General features: G+C 29.3%; 2 protein-coding genes across 5 annotated transcripts in view; one reads left to right on the forward strand and one right to left on the reverse strand.

Moving 5' to 3' along the window:
* Positions 1 to 965: 965 nt before the first annotated feature.
* Positions 966 to 13,289, reverse strand: TrpRS-m (Tryptophanyl-tRNA synthetase, mitochondrial). The gene is given in 8 exon segments (XM_067272680.1): positions 966 to 1,456; positions 1,459 to 1,497; positions 2,509 to 2,627; positions 5,958 to 6,040; positions 6,109 to 6,189; positions 8,840 to 8,921; positions 12,812 to 12,984; positions 13,052 to 13,289. Coding segments are annotated over 8 exon segments (1,131 nt in total). The 5' UTR covers positions 13,139 to 13,289; the 3' UTR covers positions 966 to 989.
* Positions 13,290 to 17,276: 3,987 nt separating this feature from the next.
* The window catches only part of LOC136977221 (M-phase phosphoprotein 8-like), an 82,170-nt gene continuing 80,787 nt past the window's right edge, over positions 17,277 to 18,659 (forward strand). For 3 of the 4 annotated variants that reach the window (XR_010881051.1, XM_067272691.1, XM_067272692.1), the window contains exon 1: positions 17,277 to 17,805. Coding sequence is in view for 3 of the 4 variants with exons in the window: in XM_067272691.1 (XP_067128792.1) it covers positions 17,692 to 17,805 (114 nt within the window). In the remaining variant the exon portion in view is untranslated. The remainder of the gene's footprint in view (positions 17,806 to 18,659) is intronic. The other variant, XM_067272690.1, reaches the window with a different exon arrangement.

Raw genomic sequence — 18,659 nt, forward strand, 5'->3', positions numbered from 1 at the left:
TCAAAGCGTATTCGACAAGTGACTTCTAGGCAGATGATAGGCAGTCCTGGAAGTCACTTGTCGAATACACTTTGGCACGGGAAAGAGATGAAACCTTCTATGGTCTCATAATGTTCTTGTATTTATTGCCGCTCATTAATTTCTTCTTTTATTATGTTTGTAGCTTAGACCCGTCTATGCGCAGTCGCAGTTTTTTGTAAATTTGAATGCCGTTTTTGTAATTTCGAATTTCATTCGTTATTAATATTCATTTAACTGAGAAGGCTGATTAACGCAGCCAAAAACGTTTTTAAGCTATTAAAGACTTCCTACTGGATTTGTTAAAGGTGTAGTATGTTTGATGCCCTCAAATTCCTTTCTCTCTTAAACTAGTCCGTTTTTAACATACAATTATTTTATGTATATTTATAATACATATTAAAATAATATTCAGCTAATTTAATGTGTTGCTATATAGCTAACATTAAGAAATATAATTGACAGGATGACATTGTCATTTCATTTTTTAAGCTTTAATTGTTTGAATATATAAAATTAACATTGAATTGTAATGGATGATAGAAGTTAATTACTTTAATTTTTTTTGTCTGCCTGGTTATTCCATTCCATTTGGCCGGTAATTTCTGGGGAGAACAGTGCTCGCATTTATTTTAAAATTCATGGTACTAATGATAAATACTAATTGTTAAAAGTAAAGAAAGATCTCGTAAGATTTTCGAAATTTTGAGATTTTATTTTATTGTACAATTAAGACTTATACTGAGTTATCTATTTTGAGATAAATGATATTTTTTTGTGTGTTTATATTTCATTTGACAAATTTAAATATTTACAGTTTGTTATAAATGGAGTCCGAGCCTTTAACTAAGAAAATTATTGTATTTTCATTTGACTTATCTATTATAAAAATATTTTATTTAAATAAATACAGCTTGATAAGTAATTTTGATAAAATTTCACCAATGTAAATGATCTACAGAATATTTCTTTTATTTTTCTTTTACTACATTTATAAAGTTCTGATTATTTTTATTTAATATATAATTTGTATTGAGACTTACTATTTGAGAAACCTCTTCTATTGTTTGCATAGCTAATGATTTTGCCATTTCTGCACCCTTATTTAAAACTTCACATAAATACGACTTATCCGTCATAAATTCTTGAATTTTTTTCTGTATTGGTTTGAGAACTTCTATAATATTTTCAGCAAGTATAAGTTTATATTGAGCCGTCTCTATTCCTTCATTACGTGCACATATTTCTTCAACAGTCAATCCAGTAAATAAACTGTGAATGGTTATAAGATTGCTGACTCCGGGACGAATTTTTGGATCAAAAGTAACTTCCGAAGTGAAATCTGTTAGGGCTCTTTTAATTTTTTTTGTAATAAGTTCCGGTGAATCTGTAAGATCAATTCTGCCAATTGGATTTATTTCAGATTTACTCATTTTTTATCAGGAAATTTGAGGCTTTTTATTCTAGCTGCTTTTAAATCTGTAAACAATATTTTTATAATACATTAATATAAATAATTAAATGTTGGATTCCAATAATTCAATAACTAAAAATTAAGACAAAAACTCCAAAATACCATTTATTTACAGGAATAAATAAACTTAACATTTGTGCAATGGTTTTTAAAATTAATAATATCTTCAGGCTTCAAAATTTTAATTAGTAAATAAAAATAATTCTTTAACTTCAAAAAACGAACCTGTTACCGGTGTAAATCTTCTTATGAGCGTCTGGCTAACGTTTTCGAACCTAAAACAGTTCTTCTTCAGGCGAAGATGGAATAATTTAAAAGATAGAATCCATCTTCGCCTGAAGAAGAACTGTTTTAGGTTCGAAAACGTTAGCCAGACGCTCATAAGAAGATTTACACCGGTAACAGGTTCGTTTTTTGAAGTTATAGTTATAATACCCGGTGTCGGTAAGGAGCAGAGAAGTAAAATAATTCTTTGTTAAGGAATATTTAAAATTTGATTTTGATCTACCGTTTCAATAATCTGAAATAATGGATCAAATAAAAGATGTTTGTGATCATCAACCATTTGTAAAATCAACAATAAAATTCTTTTGAAATAAAATTATTACATGTGAATACAGGTACTCCTCACTTTACGACCTATCTGCTTAACAACCACTCGCACTTACGACCAATCAAGTTTCGACCTGCAATTCGGGGAATCCCCTTTCTCAGCTTGAGTGTCGGTCAGTGGCGAATGGTGACATGCGCACTAAGCGTACTATAATAGTCTTATAGTACTATAATAGTCTAATAGCATACTATAATAGTCTTTTTATGAATAAATTTGAAGTTTGTTTCATAATTTGTATAATTTTACAACGATCCTATATTCCCGGCGCAAGCTCCTCACTTATTGACCAATTCACTTAACGACATATTCATCGGAACGGAACTCGGTCGTAAAGTGAGGAGTACCTGTACAGAAACAAACTGTTTTTATTCTGAAATATTTTAAAATAAAATAACTTTCTTACCATAAAAAGGTTTAGGATAGGGAAATATATTTTGGAATTTATTGTTGAATAGATGAGCAAGATGGTGGGCCAACTGAATATGATGAATTTGATCTTCTCCAATTGGAACAACATTTGATCTAAAAATTTTTTTAATAAAATACAATAGAAATTATTTTAAAAAGTAAGACAAGAATTAAAAACAAAACTTTAATCTTACAATTAATTACTAGAATAAAGCCAGATTAATATTACTGCAAAAATTTATCACCATTCATTTCTTGTTATAGGAAACAGACTTATCGATACAAAATTAATAAAATTATAATAAGTTGTTCATTTAAAACTAAAACAACAGTTCTAACACTTTATAAGAATTTTTCAAAAAATATTAATAAGCTAAACTAATAAATACATTTTTAATTGTTACTAGATATATTTTCAGCCGAGAGATGAATCATATTTTCCTTAAATAATGGTGTCAATATTACATAAACTTGTATTTTATGGAAAATTTTAAATGAAAGACCATACTTAAACAACATTGCTAGACGCGATATATTATAAGCTAGATGCTGAAATTCTATTGGGCTATATACTTAATTTATTGGACCATGCTTAATTTTTGAAACTACTGTTAGTGTTAAGTTCTTTTATTTCTTATATATTAAATTTTTTACTAATAGAAAAAAATAATCAATAATTTGTATAATTGTATATACATTCAAAGTTCTGCAGAACAATAAGTTTTTGCAACTTTTTACATTATGAACTTTTTTATAATCATTATTATAAAGAAAACAATGTTGTTTTCTAGTTTTTGAAACAAAACAGCATCATTATGAAATTAATGTCTAAAATAAGTTATATTGATCTCTTTGAAGCATGAGTAGTTTTTCATTCACTTCAAAAATGGATACTAATTTTTTGATTGATACCTATGATGTATATTTTTCCATACAAAATAGATTTTGTTTAAACCAGGGCTGTGGAGTCGGAGTCATGGAGTTTTGGTATTTTAGTCGGAGTCATCAAAAATCCCCCGACTCTGACTCCTTTTTACTTTCCCAACTTGTTATGTATATAAAAAACGAAAGTATTTGAATTGTGTCACATTTGACTCTCCAAGTTTTTTGCAAATCTATACGTTTGGAGATCCTATAAACCCAAAAAATGTCAAATAAAGGGAAAAATTTGCACGTCCATGCGCGTATGTTGACATCTAATTTGTTTAATTTCTTTATTCTGTTCTGAACTATTAAACAATATCTCAGAATGGGTAAAGTTTAAGAAACAAAATTTGGCACAGTAGCATGTGTATAAAGGGCATTAATGCTATTAAATTTTGGTTCTTTATTAAAGGTCGACAGGGTAGAGACAGAAAAGGGTTATGTGTCATATCTCCAGTGTGGTTGGACTTAACGAATATTTTACTCGTTATTAGCATTCACAATCTTATAATATAATCGAGATGGGTTAATAATAATAATACTGTAATAATAATAATGATAAGTTCAGAGTTCAAATAGTTAAGAGTTGAAATTTGGTACACAGTTAGGATACATCATAAGAATGTACACTAAGAAGGGATTTTTCAAAATTCCTCTTGCTGGGGGGAAGAGGGAGAGGGTTAAAGATTACCCTGAAGAACTCTGTTTCTACCATACTATTTTAGATGCGGTATTTTGCGTTTTTGTGAAAAATCGAACATACTTTTAGACCCGTCCAAAAATTCTCTAATTAGTCTCGGAAGAGAGAGGACCTAATTCTTGCACCCAGTGAAAATGGGTAAAATCTGCTATAATCTAAATATTTTAATCTTTGTTATCATTACTTTTTGCATGAGCAACATCTGGCTGATCTGCTAGTTTTTTTTTTTTTTTAACTCGTCTCTACCCTCGAAATTAAGTTTGAGTTCTAATATGAGTACAGACAGAAAAGGAAATATTACAAAATTTGAAGATGATACTTACTGTTCACTGGAAATAATAATTCACATTGATCACTCTTCAATTTTGGATGTTAAAATGGCAATACTGCACTATCCAGACATTATCCAAAATACAACATTGATTGTCACAGCATTGCCACCAACCAAGTTTCAGTAAAGCATTTATTTTCTGCTCTTAAAATTATTAAATATGATTTAAGAGCTTCGGTGAATGCTGACTTAATAGAAGTGATTTTTTTGTAAGGAGTAATTCAGTTTATAACAGAAATGAAAAATAATAAATTAATCAACATGGTAAAATAAGCAATCTTTTTTTTTTTTTACCATATTTCTCATTCTTGACTTAGTTTAATGTATCTGTATACTTACATATTACCCAATATACTCATATATTATGTACAGTACAACATTTTTATTAAACTAATTTGTTTGTATAAGAATATGAACATGAATAAATGTGAACTTATATATTCAGTAGATGTGTCAAATTTTAATGTTTGATTAATTTTTTAAAATCGTTTTATTTTGTATTTAAAAAAAAATAATAATCAGAATCGTCGTCATTATTACTTTCCCGGCTGTTATACAGTATAGGCCTATAACAAAGGAAAAGAATGACGATCAGTCAAAAAATGACTTTCTCAGATTTTTACTCTTTTGGACTCGAGAAGCCTTGAAACATAGAGAAGTGCAAATGGATGTTAGAATGTGTACAAACCGATTTAGTTCAACCATTTCAAGCTTAATAACTCCTGTGTTAAACCATCTGATTCAAAATCGTGCCTCCCATACATTCTAACATTCGTGCATACAAAAAAAAAAACAAAAACCCGAATCTTTTGCATATCTCGACATTTTGAGGTGCCGAGTTCAAAAATGCAAAAATTTGGGGTGGGATCATTTTTTGACTGATCGCTACACTTTTCTTCTGTTATATTTAACAGCCAGAAAAGTAAAAATTATCCTATTGACTCATTACTTAGAGGAATATTTTAGCTTTAGAATAAAAAAGTTTCTACGTTCTATCATTATTAGAACTATATTTATTGATGCTAATATTCTGAGATCACATGACAGAATTTTCTGGCCTACTTTGTTAACAAGTCTGTCCTTGGTCGGAGTCGGAGTCGAATCGTAAGAAAAAGTTGGAGTCGTGTAAAAATCTACCGACTCCACGGCCCTGGTTTAAACATATATGAATAAAGTATTTTTTTTCAAATTGAAATTAGTGTTTCTATTATATAGCCTTGAATCGCATATTTTCAATTTGTCCAATTTCCAAGTATATATGTATAAATTAGCATTTAAATACCGTACACTTCAAATATACTAATTCAAGTTTATGTGTTCTAAGTTCAAGCTAGTGGACTCAAGAATTTTGGATAGTATGAATATATTTGGCAGTATTAATTTTCAATTCATTCTTTATTTAAATAATCCTGTTAACTTATACTAAAAGAATCATTATATATGTTTTCTGGACTGCTTCAATAATTAATTTTATATTTAATGTACTTACTTATACAACAATATGTCAGCAGCTTGAAGAACAGGATATATAAATAGGCCTAAAGGTATATCTTTAAGCTTTTCAGTTTTCTCCTAAAATACAAATTTTTCCTTAATGTAAATAAGACATTAAAATTTATTTTCTTTCTTTTTATATTTACTTTGTATTGAGGTAATCGAGATAGTCTGGGCAAAGTTGTTAGACAGCCAAGAATCCATGCTAGTTGGGTATGCTGAGGAACCTAAGTGAAAAAAATTAAAATTTATTTCAAAATTAATATAAACATGTTTCAGATAGAGTCAATATTTTTAAATAATTATTGTTATTTAGCATTAAACTGTTTTATAAAACATTGTTAGTGATCATTTATAAAATATTTGGGGATACTATAGATTACCACCTATGGAATTTTGGGACTTTGAGTATATATCTGAACTGAGGGGACCGAAATGAGTTCAACGATACCCTACTTTTGGACCGGAGACGAAAAATAAGGAAGTTATCATACTTTTTTAATGCTTTCATGCAGATGGCATCGTAGTTGCTAGTGCTGCCATCTTGCAGTAAAGTCTGCAAACAAATTAAAAAAGCACTCTGAAAAGCGAGAAATTGCACAAACAGTCGAATGCCACTTCCTTTTTTTCTTTTGTTCAAGAACTACCGTGAATCAATAACTAGTGACGTTAAACAATTGGCAGCCTGCCGGTGGCTCCCCTCCCGGAGGGAGTCTGTCGGGAGCACGAACAGTCGAACGCCAGTTCCTTTTTTTATTTTTGTTCAAGCATCCTGACTCCTGATTGCGATAGCACGGTTGGCTCGTAGTACTAGCCGACTGCGAGTGATAGCGAGACTGGGGAGCCATAACCCCCAAGATCGACGAGCGCGAGGGTGTGCAAAAAGGACTTAACTCAAACTGTAGACGATCAGTGTGCTCGTGGATCAACATCTGCCTTTGTTGAAGGTATATATAGCTGACTTGCCGGACTGCCTGTTAAACATGCGATAGGCTTAGCAGAGAGAGCGATGCGACTCCCAATCATCGCGCGATTGCCGAAAAAAGTATGATAACTTTCTTATTTTTTGCCTCCAGCCCAAAAGTAGGGTACTGTTGAACTCGTCTCGGTCCTCTCAGTTCAAATATATAATCAAAGTCCCGAAATTCCATAGGTGGTAATCTATAGTACACTCAAATATTTTTTACAAAATATGATGTATTTTAAAATTTATATAAAGATTAAAGAAAAATAATCTTTCACACCTGCAAATTGTTTACAAATTATTATAATTAATTAATATGTTATAAGAAAATACAACTGTAATAATATCCAAAATAAAATGATTTTTATTTTGTCATAATTTATCAAAACAAAACAAAAAAAAACCTGCATTGCTACAAAATTTTTTATAATAAAAATGCTTTAAAGAAGTCAATAGATCTAAATAACTTTAAAATAACAAGCTAGTCTTAAAGCCCTTTCAAATATGAAATTCATCACATGAACCTGGACTGATGCATACTGGTGATGCAAGTCAACTTATGCATGGCCAGAATACCCTGGCCAATTAGAAATCCTTAAGAAGTAAAGATATTATAACAACTGTAAATATATTTGTCCGTGAAAACCAACAGATGCATAAACTTTAATCATAAAGTACAAAAAGAGACCAATAACCTGGCTATTTTTGAATTCTGAAGCTATAACACAGCTGTAATTGCCATGTGGCCACTTTGTTTTGATTTTTGTGATATATTTATCCCATCAGTTCCATTGTGTTCTTTACTTTTCTTTGTTTAATTTTTATGTTGCTTATTACACTAGACTTGGTATTCTATGTTTTAAGAAGATTAATAATGATCAAACAGACTCTGCTTTAGAAGGATATTAATTTGTACCCGTTAAATATAATTTTGTTGTTAACTTTCTATTGTTTATTTTATATTTTAAGTATACATTTAATTCATATACAAAAACAGACCATTTCCAGTCCCAAGCTTGCTAGATAATTGGTCCAGAACTATATATAACTGTATAACTGGTCCAATGCCAATATGTGAGATTCTGTAGCAGTCATGTAGATAATGGGATTCCCAAATTATAAATAATCCAATACATAAAATTATGTAGATTTTGGTTAATGTTGGTGTAGAATGCTTAAAGAAGTATTTGCTTGGAAAGCTTCATTCAGTTTGTTATGTTTTAAACCAGGCCTGGCCAACCCAAGTTGTTTCGCGGGCCACTTTGATCACGCTTAACATTACGGTGGGCCACAATTAAGGCAAACATGCTTTAAAAAAAGTAAAACAAATACAAAATGAATAAGATTTTATTAACAATGACACATGCAAATTTATAACAAATTATATAACAATATAATATATTGTTATATAATTTATAATATATAATATATAACAATGACACATGCAAATTTTCATTTATTTGATTGTTTGGTATACACATAACGGGAAACAAAAGTTTTAATAGATATATAATATCGCTTAGCGGGCCACACAATTTAACGTGACGGGCCGCATGCGGCCCGCAGGCTGGCCAGGCCTGTTTTAAACTAATAAACATCTTTATGTATTTATTTATTTATTTTACATTTAATTAGTTAATTTATTGGTTATTTTTTAAATGATGTAAATTAAAATGTTCCAGAAGTAGAAAATTTTAAACTTTCAACTTATTTCAAATTTTGTAATATGTTCTATTGAAAGCCATTAAGCTGTTTGGTAATATTTAATGCTGTGTAGCAGGAAGATGACCTGTAAATAAGGTCAAAAATGCTTTTGATTAAAAGTTTTTCTGCTAGAATTTTATGCTAGTGAATTTACAAGTATGCTGTTTATGATACTACATTAAATATTTTATTTTAAAATATTAACTTACTTCAGACTGTAAAAATAAAATACATTTTTTTGGATCTATTCCACAAGCAAGAAGACATGCTGTCATCATAAATATATTTTCTCTGAAAGGAAAGTCAAAAATTAAGAATACTAATAACTCACAATAAATTGAAAGTAAATAAAATAGACTAAATTATTATAATATTAGATTTCTTTAAACATATTTTTTAATATAAGTTTCATTAACGATTTTTTCTTAAAAATATTTAACATGAATAACTATTATAAATTTTTATAACATATTTAACACACAGTCAAACCTTGGCTTTCGAATGACTCACTTTTCAAACAAATTGATTCACAAACAAAATTTTGAACTCATAATTTGCCTTGTGATATCTCAGTTGTCGATCTAGCTACTTGGCAAGAGCCAACCACAGATTAAAGAGACACAGATGGTCTACTCCCTACACTTACTATGTTAAAGAAAGTCGATGGTCTGATCAAACAACTGAGTTAGAAGTTAATGGTGCTGAGATCGCCTGCATCATTAGATGTAACAACACAAATCATCGATGACATTACAATTTAAATTAGATTTCAATGGACACACGGGAAAGATACTGCTTCTGTTTTTTGGTATGAGCCATAGTTGAATTTAAATCAAATTAATTAATAAAAACTGCATTAATCAACATTTAAGTGATATAAATGGCATCCAACAATTCTTGTTTAAAGATGCTTAAGTCAAATTAAATAACAAAAATTTATTATATATAATACAGTATTATATTATATATAATATTACATTGTATTTCATGTTAAAAATACCTAAAAATTCATCTAAAAAGGTAAAAAAAAAAGGTCTTTATTTTAGGTGTCGAGAATTAATCCATTTTATATTGTTTCTTATGGAAAAATTTCAATTTTAGAACAGCTTTTAGAAATGAATTATGTTCAAAAACTGAGGTTTGACTGTATAAATATGACTGTAAATATATGAAACTTGTATTAATTTTTATTTCTGTTTTATGTTATCTGAACAAAATTAAAATATAATTCATCTAAAAGTAATAGATGATACTATGCTAGGGTTAGATTAAAATTTTTTCGAAGAAATGTACAAATTTATTTTAAAAATTGAAAAGCAAGTACTTTGGAAAATGGATGTAGTCTCATAATTGTGTCATAATTCATGGAATTAATCATGTTAATTATATAACTTTTGAAGTCAAGATTTCCATCAATTATTAAGATAACTATTTTAAAAACTAGAAATAATAATATTCTTTACTAGGCTTTTTATATGTCCAAGATTTTGTTTCAGGTCTCTAAATGTCTGGGATTCCAAAATTATTGTCAATAAAGTAGTTACTTACAGGGCTGATTATGTGCTTTCAGTATTTGATAGATTGACTTATAGAGGGGATACAAAGAAACAATAAGGTATTTAAATCTCTTAAAGTTACATTTGCAGTAAGATTCAAACTCTTAATGTAGGGTTTTTTGACCCCTGTACATGTGACCCTTTGTGAGATATTTGCCTCCAAAGGTCAGTTTTTAACACGTATCAGTATACTGCCTATTTTCCACACTCTGTGACATCAAGGCTCGCTATCGCTCACCTCGACTGATGTTCTGCATGTAGTCATGCGCTCCTCACAACTACATAACATCAAGTACTCCATAAACAGTCAAGTGGGTTACTCGAAGCTGGCATAGTCACGTGGGCTAAATAGTTAAATGCAATAGTATTAGCAGAGCGATGCAACTTGTGATCTCACATGACTCAATTTTGGGGGGCTGTATCTCGCAAAGGGTTGCTTGTAGAGGTGTGATTCCTTAGACTTTTTTCCTCCTTTAGGTATGCTCTACCTCTCTGTAGAGCATACCTATAAGAGCAAATAAGCCCAAACATCTCATTCAGAGCTTGAATTGAGCCATATTTGCTACTTCAGATTGTATATATATACGTAGTACTTAACACCTTACACTTGCCGAGAAAAAATATATTTATTTGCAACAAACACGCAAACGTTTTCAGCCTGATTTACAGGCCATCTTCAGGCTTGGAATACATTTGAAATTAAAATTCCATCCATGGAATACAAAAATTCAAATTCAAAATTAAATAAGGAACAATCAAAATAAAACATTGAATAACTAACATAAAGCAAAAAATAACAAAAATATATAAAAATGTAACAAATGAATACGTAAGCATTAATAAATGCAAACTTCTAAGACATACAATAAAACCACTATATTGATTGGTTAGAGCCCTTATTAAACTTTTTAACCATAAACTTCCATGCAGAGGGAAGACTTTCTGCGTCCCTCGCATTAAGACAGCCTTCTTGTAATCTACTTCTAAAAATCTGCAACTTTTCCGCTGTCAAGGCTAATGATGGAGACGATAAAGGATTTATGATGGCCGCCTCATTCCATTTGACCGTAGCTCCTGGCGCTTGCGCCATTTGGGACAAAACTGTTGCATTAGACCCCTTTCTGATATTATAACCATGCTCCTTGATTCTAATTCCTAAACTTCTAGTGGTTACTCCGATGTAATCTTTTTTAACGCCCAATTGCATGTTTTCATACGGAATTTTATAAACTCCTGCTTTCTCTTCTGCCTTTATAACATCTTTATCATTCCTGAGGATTTTGTATAAATTAGGGGCCCTTTTTATAAGCATCCTCAAACTTTTTCTGTGTGCTATTTCTTTCATGATTGCATTCATACTTTCATTATATGTAAACTTTACAAACTTATTGGGAGCATTCTTAAAACATCCTTTCTTGATGTTGTGTTCATATTTCTTAATTATTCCTAGAATAATTAAGAAATATGAACACAACATCAAGAAAGGATGTTTTAAGAATGCTCCCAATAAGTTTGTAAAGTTTACATATAATGAAAATATGAATGCAATCATGAAAGAAATAGCACACAGAAAAAGTTCGAGGATGCTTATAAAAAGGGCCCCTAATTTATACAAAATCCTCAGGAATGATAAAGATGTTATAAAGGCAGAAGAGAAAGCAGGAGTTTATAAAATTCCGTATGAAAACATGCAATTGGGCGTTAAAAAAGATTACATCGGAGTAACCACTAGAAGTTTAGGAATTAGAATCAAGGAGCATGGTTATAATATCAGAAAGGGGTCTAATGCAACAGTTTTGTCCCAAATGGCGCAAGCGCCAGGAGCTACGGTCAAATGGAATGAGGCGGCCATCATAAATCCTTTATCGTCTCCATCATTAGCCTTGACAGCGGAAAAGTTGCAGATTTTTAGAAGTAGATTACAAGAAGGCTGTCTTAATGCGAGGGACGCAGAAAGTCTTCCCTCTGCATGGAAGTTTATGGTTAAAAAGTTTAATAAGGGCTCTAACCAATCAATATAGTGGTTTTATTGTATGTCTTAGAAGTTTGCATTTATTAATGCTTACGTATTCATTTGTTACATTTTTATATATTTTTGTTATTTTTTGCTTTATGTTAGTTATTCAATGTTTTATTTTGATTGTTCCTTATTTAATTTTGAATTTGAATTTTTGTATTCCATGGATGGAATTTTAATTTCAAATGTATTCCAAGCCTGAAGATGGCCTGTAAATCAGGCTGAAAACGTTTGCGTGTTTGTTGCAAATAAATATATTTTTTCTCGGCAAGTGTAAGGTGTTAAGTACGTATATATATATAATGATTTGCTGAGTGCTTTATAATATTACTTCAGATTGTAAAGTGTGATATCTGCATACGTAAAAGAAACAGTAAACAAGCAAAAACTATGTACACATATACTTGGCTCAAATTCAAGATTTCCTCATGAGATTTATAGTAGGCATATTCTTACATAGAATTTCACTTATTTATGTATTATATTGTTTTTATAATTTATTTTTTCTGCCTTAAATAACTATAAATATAAGGTTATTGATTTAGTTTCATAAAAACATATCATCAAATTCTAATAACTTACTTAACCTATTTTTAAAACTAATTTACCTTAAAATTTCTGCATTGTAATCTGTAGTCATAGCATGGAGATCTACAATACTAAACACACAATCATAGCCATTATCTTGAAGTTCTATCCACTTCTTAATTGCACCAAAATAATTACCTATGTGTGGAACTCCTGATGGTTGTATACCAGAAAAAACTCTCTGTTCAGTCGACTGTATAAAACCGGAATGTTAATATATTTTTTTAAACTAAAATTAAAAGTTTAAACAATATACGTACCTTAAATTTAACTGAAGTTCGATAAAATCTTCGTAGAGATCGACATAAAAGATTATGTTTACATCGAAGATAAGTCAACAACGACATCCTTTATTAATCAATAAATCACATTTATATATAATATACGTATTTGATTTTTTTACAATAAAACTATACTTTCGAGAGTATTTTGAAACACTGTTAGAAGTAAGAGATGTAAACAAAGTGAAACACGTGTAGTTAGTCTAATGAATTGTGATTTAAATGTACAGTGTTGCCAGATATTATTAGGAATCCATACACTGAAAAGTAGTGTATAAATAATATATTATTAGTAAACCATTAATAAAATTAATTGAAATGGAACATATGATATTATTAGATTAATAAAATAATGAAGTCATCGAAAAATAACAATACGCAATTTTTTACTTAATTATTTAAGTAGAGACAGAAACCCGTTGTCCTGATAATAGATCTTAACAATTTTACATTGAAAAATAAAAAACTTGTCAAAAATGTTTTAAAGCTATTTTTATTTATTGGCGTACACTATTTTGTCAATTTTACTCCACTTCTTTTTTTATTATATGGCTTATGTAGAAAGTTCTCTGTATGGAAAAAAAAGTTCTTTTGTTACGCTCTTTTAGAGTATCCTTTCAGCATTGCGGGTGTAACACAAAGCTTGTTGATAGCTGGATGGGCCAGGCGCTTAAGGCGTCACCCTACCGTTTTGGGGGACCCGGGATCGAATCCTGGAGAGCAAATTCCCAAGAATTTTTCATGGACGTCCGTTCCTCGTTATCCCGCCGCTCTCGTTGTAGACTTGATCGAATCCACAATGAATGTGATTAAAAAAGCCTTTTAAAGCTTATTTCCAATAATAATCTTATGAAAAAATTAAAATGTTCGATTTAAAGACGGTAAATTTGAAAGTTTTTAAAATTATGCTAATTAAATTTTGAATAGTATGTAAATTTAAATCTGACAATTGTATGTAAGTTAATTTAAATTTAAATATTACTGTGAGTTTGCTATGATTATGGAAAATAACTTTTCTGTTTACATAGTTGAGGAATTGGTAAGCAAACACGAACATATTCACACCGTTGTCGGAATTTTCGGTATTGAGTAAAACGTTTTTTAACTATACCAACATTATACTAGTAGCATACTACTAGTGGCGTATTTAGAAATATGGTGTCCCTAGGCTCACAATATTCAGGCGTCCCAAATTAATAGTACCACTTTTGTATTGAATAATTTTATTTTATAATTCTGCAATTATTGTATTTTTGCAGACTTAAATATCAAAAGAAAGCTATTGAAGGCACTGCTATTGAAAACCCGCCGTTATTACTACTTTGTTCATGCAAAATACAGTATATATATGTATTAGTATTACTCATCAGCGATGGATGAGAACATTTTCAGAGGCGCCGGTCTATCGAGTCCCATCACCCATGCTACTCAACTGATATGTCTTATTTTATTTTGAATTTCTGCGCCCCAAAATCTTTCACTTCTAGACCCGGGCCTAGTGGGCATAAAGAGAAATCCGTCACTGCATACTACATAGCATACTTCAGAAGTAAAAGATACATTTTTTACCATTGAACCAAATGATAGATTGCATGTTTTATTACAGTCTTGCTTTTAATGATGGACATGTTCTTGTTTGCTTGAACCACTTTGACAAGTTTGCCTTTGTTTGCCACCACTATGGACATGATCATTCTTCTTCTGTCCTCATCAATATTTAAATCACATCATCACCGTATCATCTGTGTATCACTTTAGTGTATTATCTTCTCTCCATCTATTCAGCAAAGATAATTAGAAGTAGCCATTCAACATGGCTGTCAACTGTCCCGCTCCCAGAGGGACGTCTCACAGATACCATAATTGTTACGCAAACTACTTTTGGTATGTCTTCAAACAACATTATGTCAACAATATTTCTTTATCCAGATTTCCACAATTCAGACTGTTATCGCTCACTGGAACAATAAATAGTTGGCAGGACTGCCTTCAATATTTTTAATTTCAAAAATGACAACATAACCTAAGTAACGTAACCAGCCTCCGATTGGTAATTGGACAAGTTTCTATTTGCTTTACACAGAGTTGAGGAACTTGTTTATATTTGCTCGAAACCATTTATTTTACCAAAAAAAAAAAAAAAAAAAAACAATTGGTTACGTTCGAGTTTATTTTATACTAGTTGTTTATTTTAATAGCAATGGTATTAAAATATTCGTTTCAATTTTGTTTGCTGGCTTTTTAATTTAAAGAATTCCATTTTAAAAATTTTCGTCATTTAAAATATTCTTACAGAATTCCTACGATAGATATAAATATAAAATAGATATTTGACAATATATATAACGTTTTCTAAATTTTATGATGTATTTGGAAATGTATGCCTATAGTCCATTAATTACGTGTACAGTTTAACGGGGAAGGTGTAACAAAAAATACATCTTTATACACAATGGGAAGGAAGAGATCGAGGCATTGTCTAAATGGACTCTTTTTTAGTAATATTAGTGGCATATGAATTTGTTGTTATAAGCCTACTTACTATCGTGTGAATAAACTATTAGTTAGAAACTATTTGCAGAACTTTTTAGTCATTTCTTCAATACCAGGGGGATTGTAAACGTAATTAAAGGAGAAAGGATTTGCTAAAAGTACAGTACATCAATGTACACGACATGGAGGAAAGGGTGAAAGTGGGTTAAAATTATACACGTAATTAATGGATGGCTCTGCACATTACATAAGTTTATAGAAAAATTTCATGTTTTGTTTTTATTCTTAAAAATGCTATAAGAATATTTTTAGTGATAAAAAATGTGAAAACTGAATTTTTTAAGTTAAAATCTACTGATAATGTAAAAAAAATTAATAAGATTATTACACTTTAGATTTAAGTTATTTCGTTAGAAGGAAATACACAAAAATAATAACACGAGATTATCTATTTATTGAATATAAGTGATTTTAATTTAAAATATAGCCCTAGATATTAAATAAAATTTGATTTAATATTTGCGACTTTATTAGGGTATAATTTATTTATTTCTTCTAGTTATTCAGATTCGTTCATTTTTTAAAATTTTCTTCTTGAAAATATTATTTTGGCATATTTGATTCTGACAAAATAAATTAGGGACCTGCTATAATAATAATAATAATAATAATAATAATATTTTAATTGTAAATTTTTTTGTTTCTTTTCGTTTTTGAATATAATTTAGATTTAATTTATACTCACAAGAAGGAAACAAAAATTATTGATATATCTTGGCAATTTATTTTTATTATATTTTCTAAAAGTTTGATTTTTCTATTAGTTTCCCCCCCCAAGTTTTAAAAATTAAGTGTATCTTTATACAGTTAAAAACGTTATGTTAAAACTGTGAATTTAATGTATTCTATTTATATAAAATTAATCTAATTAATGATCTTACAAGCCAAGGTATTTGCTATTTTATTGAATACATTCCTTCAAAACTAGCATTCCAAAGCCACAATATGAAATTTCAGAGGAATATGAATATATCACCATTTTCTTTTTTATATAACCTATTTATCTTGCTAATAATGATTAATTAAGTGTAAAAATATTGAGCAGTGATACACTAAGCTAAACAAACCAACAGATTTTATATTATATGTCAGATAATTCTTCGCATCTGCAAAATCCTATAAAGATAATAAATGGCTACATTCACTAAATTCGGTGTTACATTAACCTGTGCCATTGTTTACCTTTTATAAGAACTGTATAACAAAAGCAAATATTATTACGTACGAAGAAGATCAATAAAAACAGGAATATATTTGGTTAATTTTTGTGAATTATTTATTTTATTTTTCAAACAAGAAAATATTCCTGAAAATAAAGCGTTGAATGTTATCTACAAGAGTCACGATAATTCAAAATCAATATATATTTATGATTTTTCTCATAAATCTGGGAAAATTTGAATATTTTATGTTTTCCAAACACGTCCCTCCGTAAATTACTTTTAATGATTCAGTAAAAAAAATTAATAACAATAATTAATCGTATAAAATGAATTATTTATCGTTCCAGATAATTTATTTTAAAAAAATCACAAAAAAATATAACGTACGAAATTTAATTTAATTATTATTTTTGTTTTGATTATATATTTCGTCGCTTGTGAGACTGCGCAAAACAAACATTCAATTAATCTTACGGGAGATTACACACATGCGCAAATTAGTTTACGCCGAAAGCATATTTGTAGACGCGATGAACGACGGCAGTAAAAATTCCCAAGGATTATTAACAGGCAGGAAGAAGACGAAGACGACGACGATGACGTGGCGTATATAATTTCAACCCGAGTGATTTGCATAATTAATGAATTTATTTATAACAGACGATAGCGTTGATACCAGGGAACAGTTACCATAGAGATAAGTAATCGTCTGCTGGTAACTACGCATGCGCTCTCATTAGTCGTTACTATAGCAACATCATCAAATGATCGGATGGAGGAGAAATGGAAGAGTCAAAATTATTAACTATGAATCCGAAAACATTTGATGGTTTGTAAAATAAAATATTGTCTTTACGAATCTAATCAAACGTAAGTCAAGTTAATAATATATTGGAGATTTCGATGCTCCAAGAAGAGGAAACGCAACATCATTCGATGGACATCGGACGTCGTCTGGTAGAAGACGAAAAAGACGTCTACGAAGTGGAAGCAATCACCGGAATGAAGGAATTGAACGTAAGCAATGGTTTAATTACTTAAATTATTAACTCCTAGTTTTAATAATAAACATCCGATAAAACCAATCTTATGCGAAAGATTTGCGATTAACATAACCTATTGACTAAATCATTGTTTATATTCTTATCAAATATGAAAACAAGATTGGTGTTTCTTCGTTATTGAAAAAAAAAATATATATATATATATTTACGTAATGTAATTATACGATTCGATCCTTAAGTTAAATGAATTTAAATTATGTTTTAAATAGGATTTAATGCATTACATTCAAAATTTAAATAATTAATTATTTTCCTTTTTATAAAATTTGTCACCAAAATATAATGTTATTTGTATTTATTTAAATATTTCTTTGTGTAAAAATCTAATCTATTTTTTTTTTTTTTAGTTTTTGTAATATTTTCAGATTTTATAATTCCAGCTTTGTTTTCTAATCTTGGTTTCAGACTAAACAAAATTTTTATAGATTTACATAAAAATAAACAAACAAACTTTGATTGTTTTCCTGTCTATTATTTTTTTTTTATGTTAATTCTACATCCAATAATTCTTATTGGATGTAGAATTAACATCTAAAACATAAAACGACTACAGAATTTTTATCATTTTATTTTTCTATTTATATAAAGAAAAAGTTAATGAAATAATTAAAAATGAATTTTTGTAAAGTGTAAAATGTATTATTATTATTTTTTAATTATTTCAAAATTTTTTGCTGTATAAAAAATTTAAAACGTTGTTTTGAAATTTATAAAATAATAAGAAAAAACAGTTTTGGAATTGTATGCTTTATAATAATGCATATATTGAAATTCGTAATATTCCTAATTATTTTTATAAAATTTTAA

This window comes from Centruroides vittatus, unplaced genomic scaffold, assembly GCF_030686945.1.
Source record: "Centruroides vittatus isolate TY-2023 unplaced genomic scaffold, ASM3068694v2 contig_452, whole genome shotgun sequence".
NCBI classification, from domain to species: Eukaryota; Metazoa; Arthropoda; class Arachnida; order Scorpiones; family Buthidae; genus Centruroides; species Centruroides vittatus.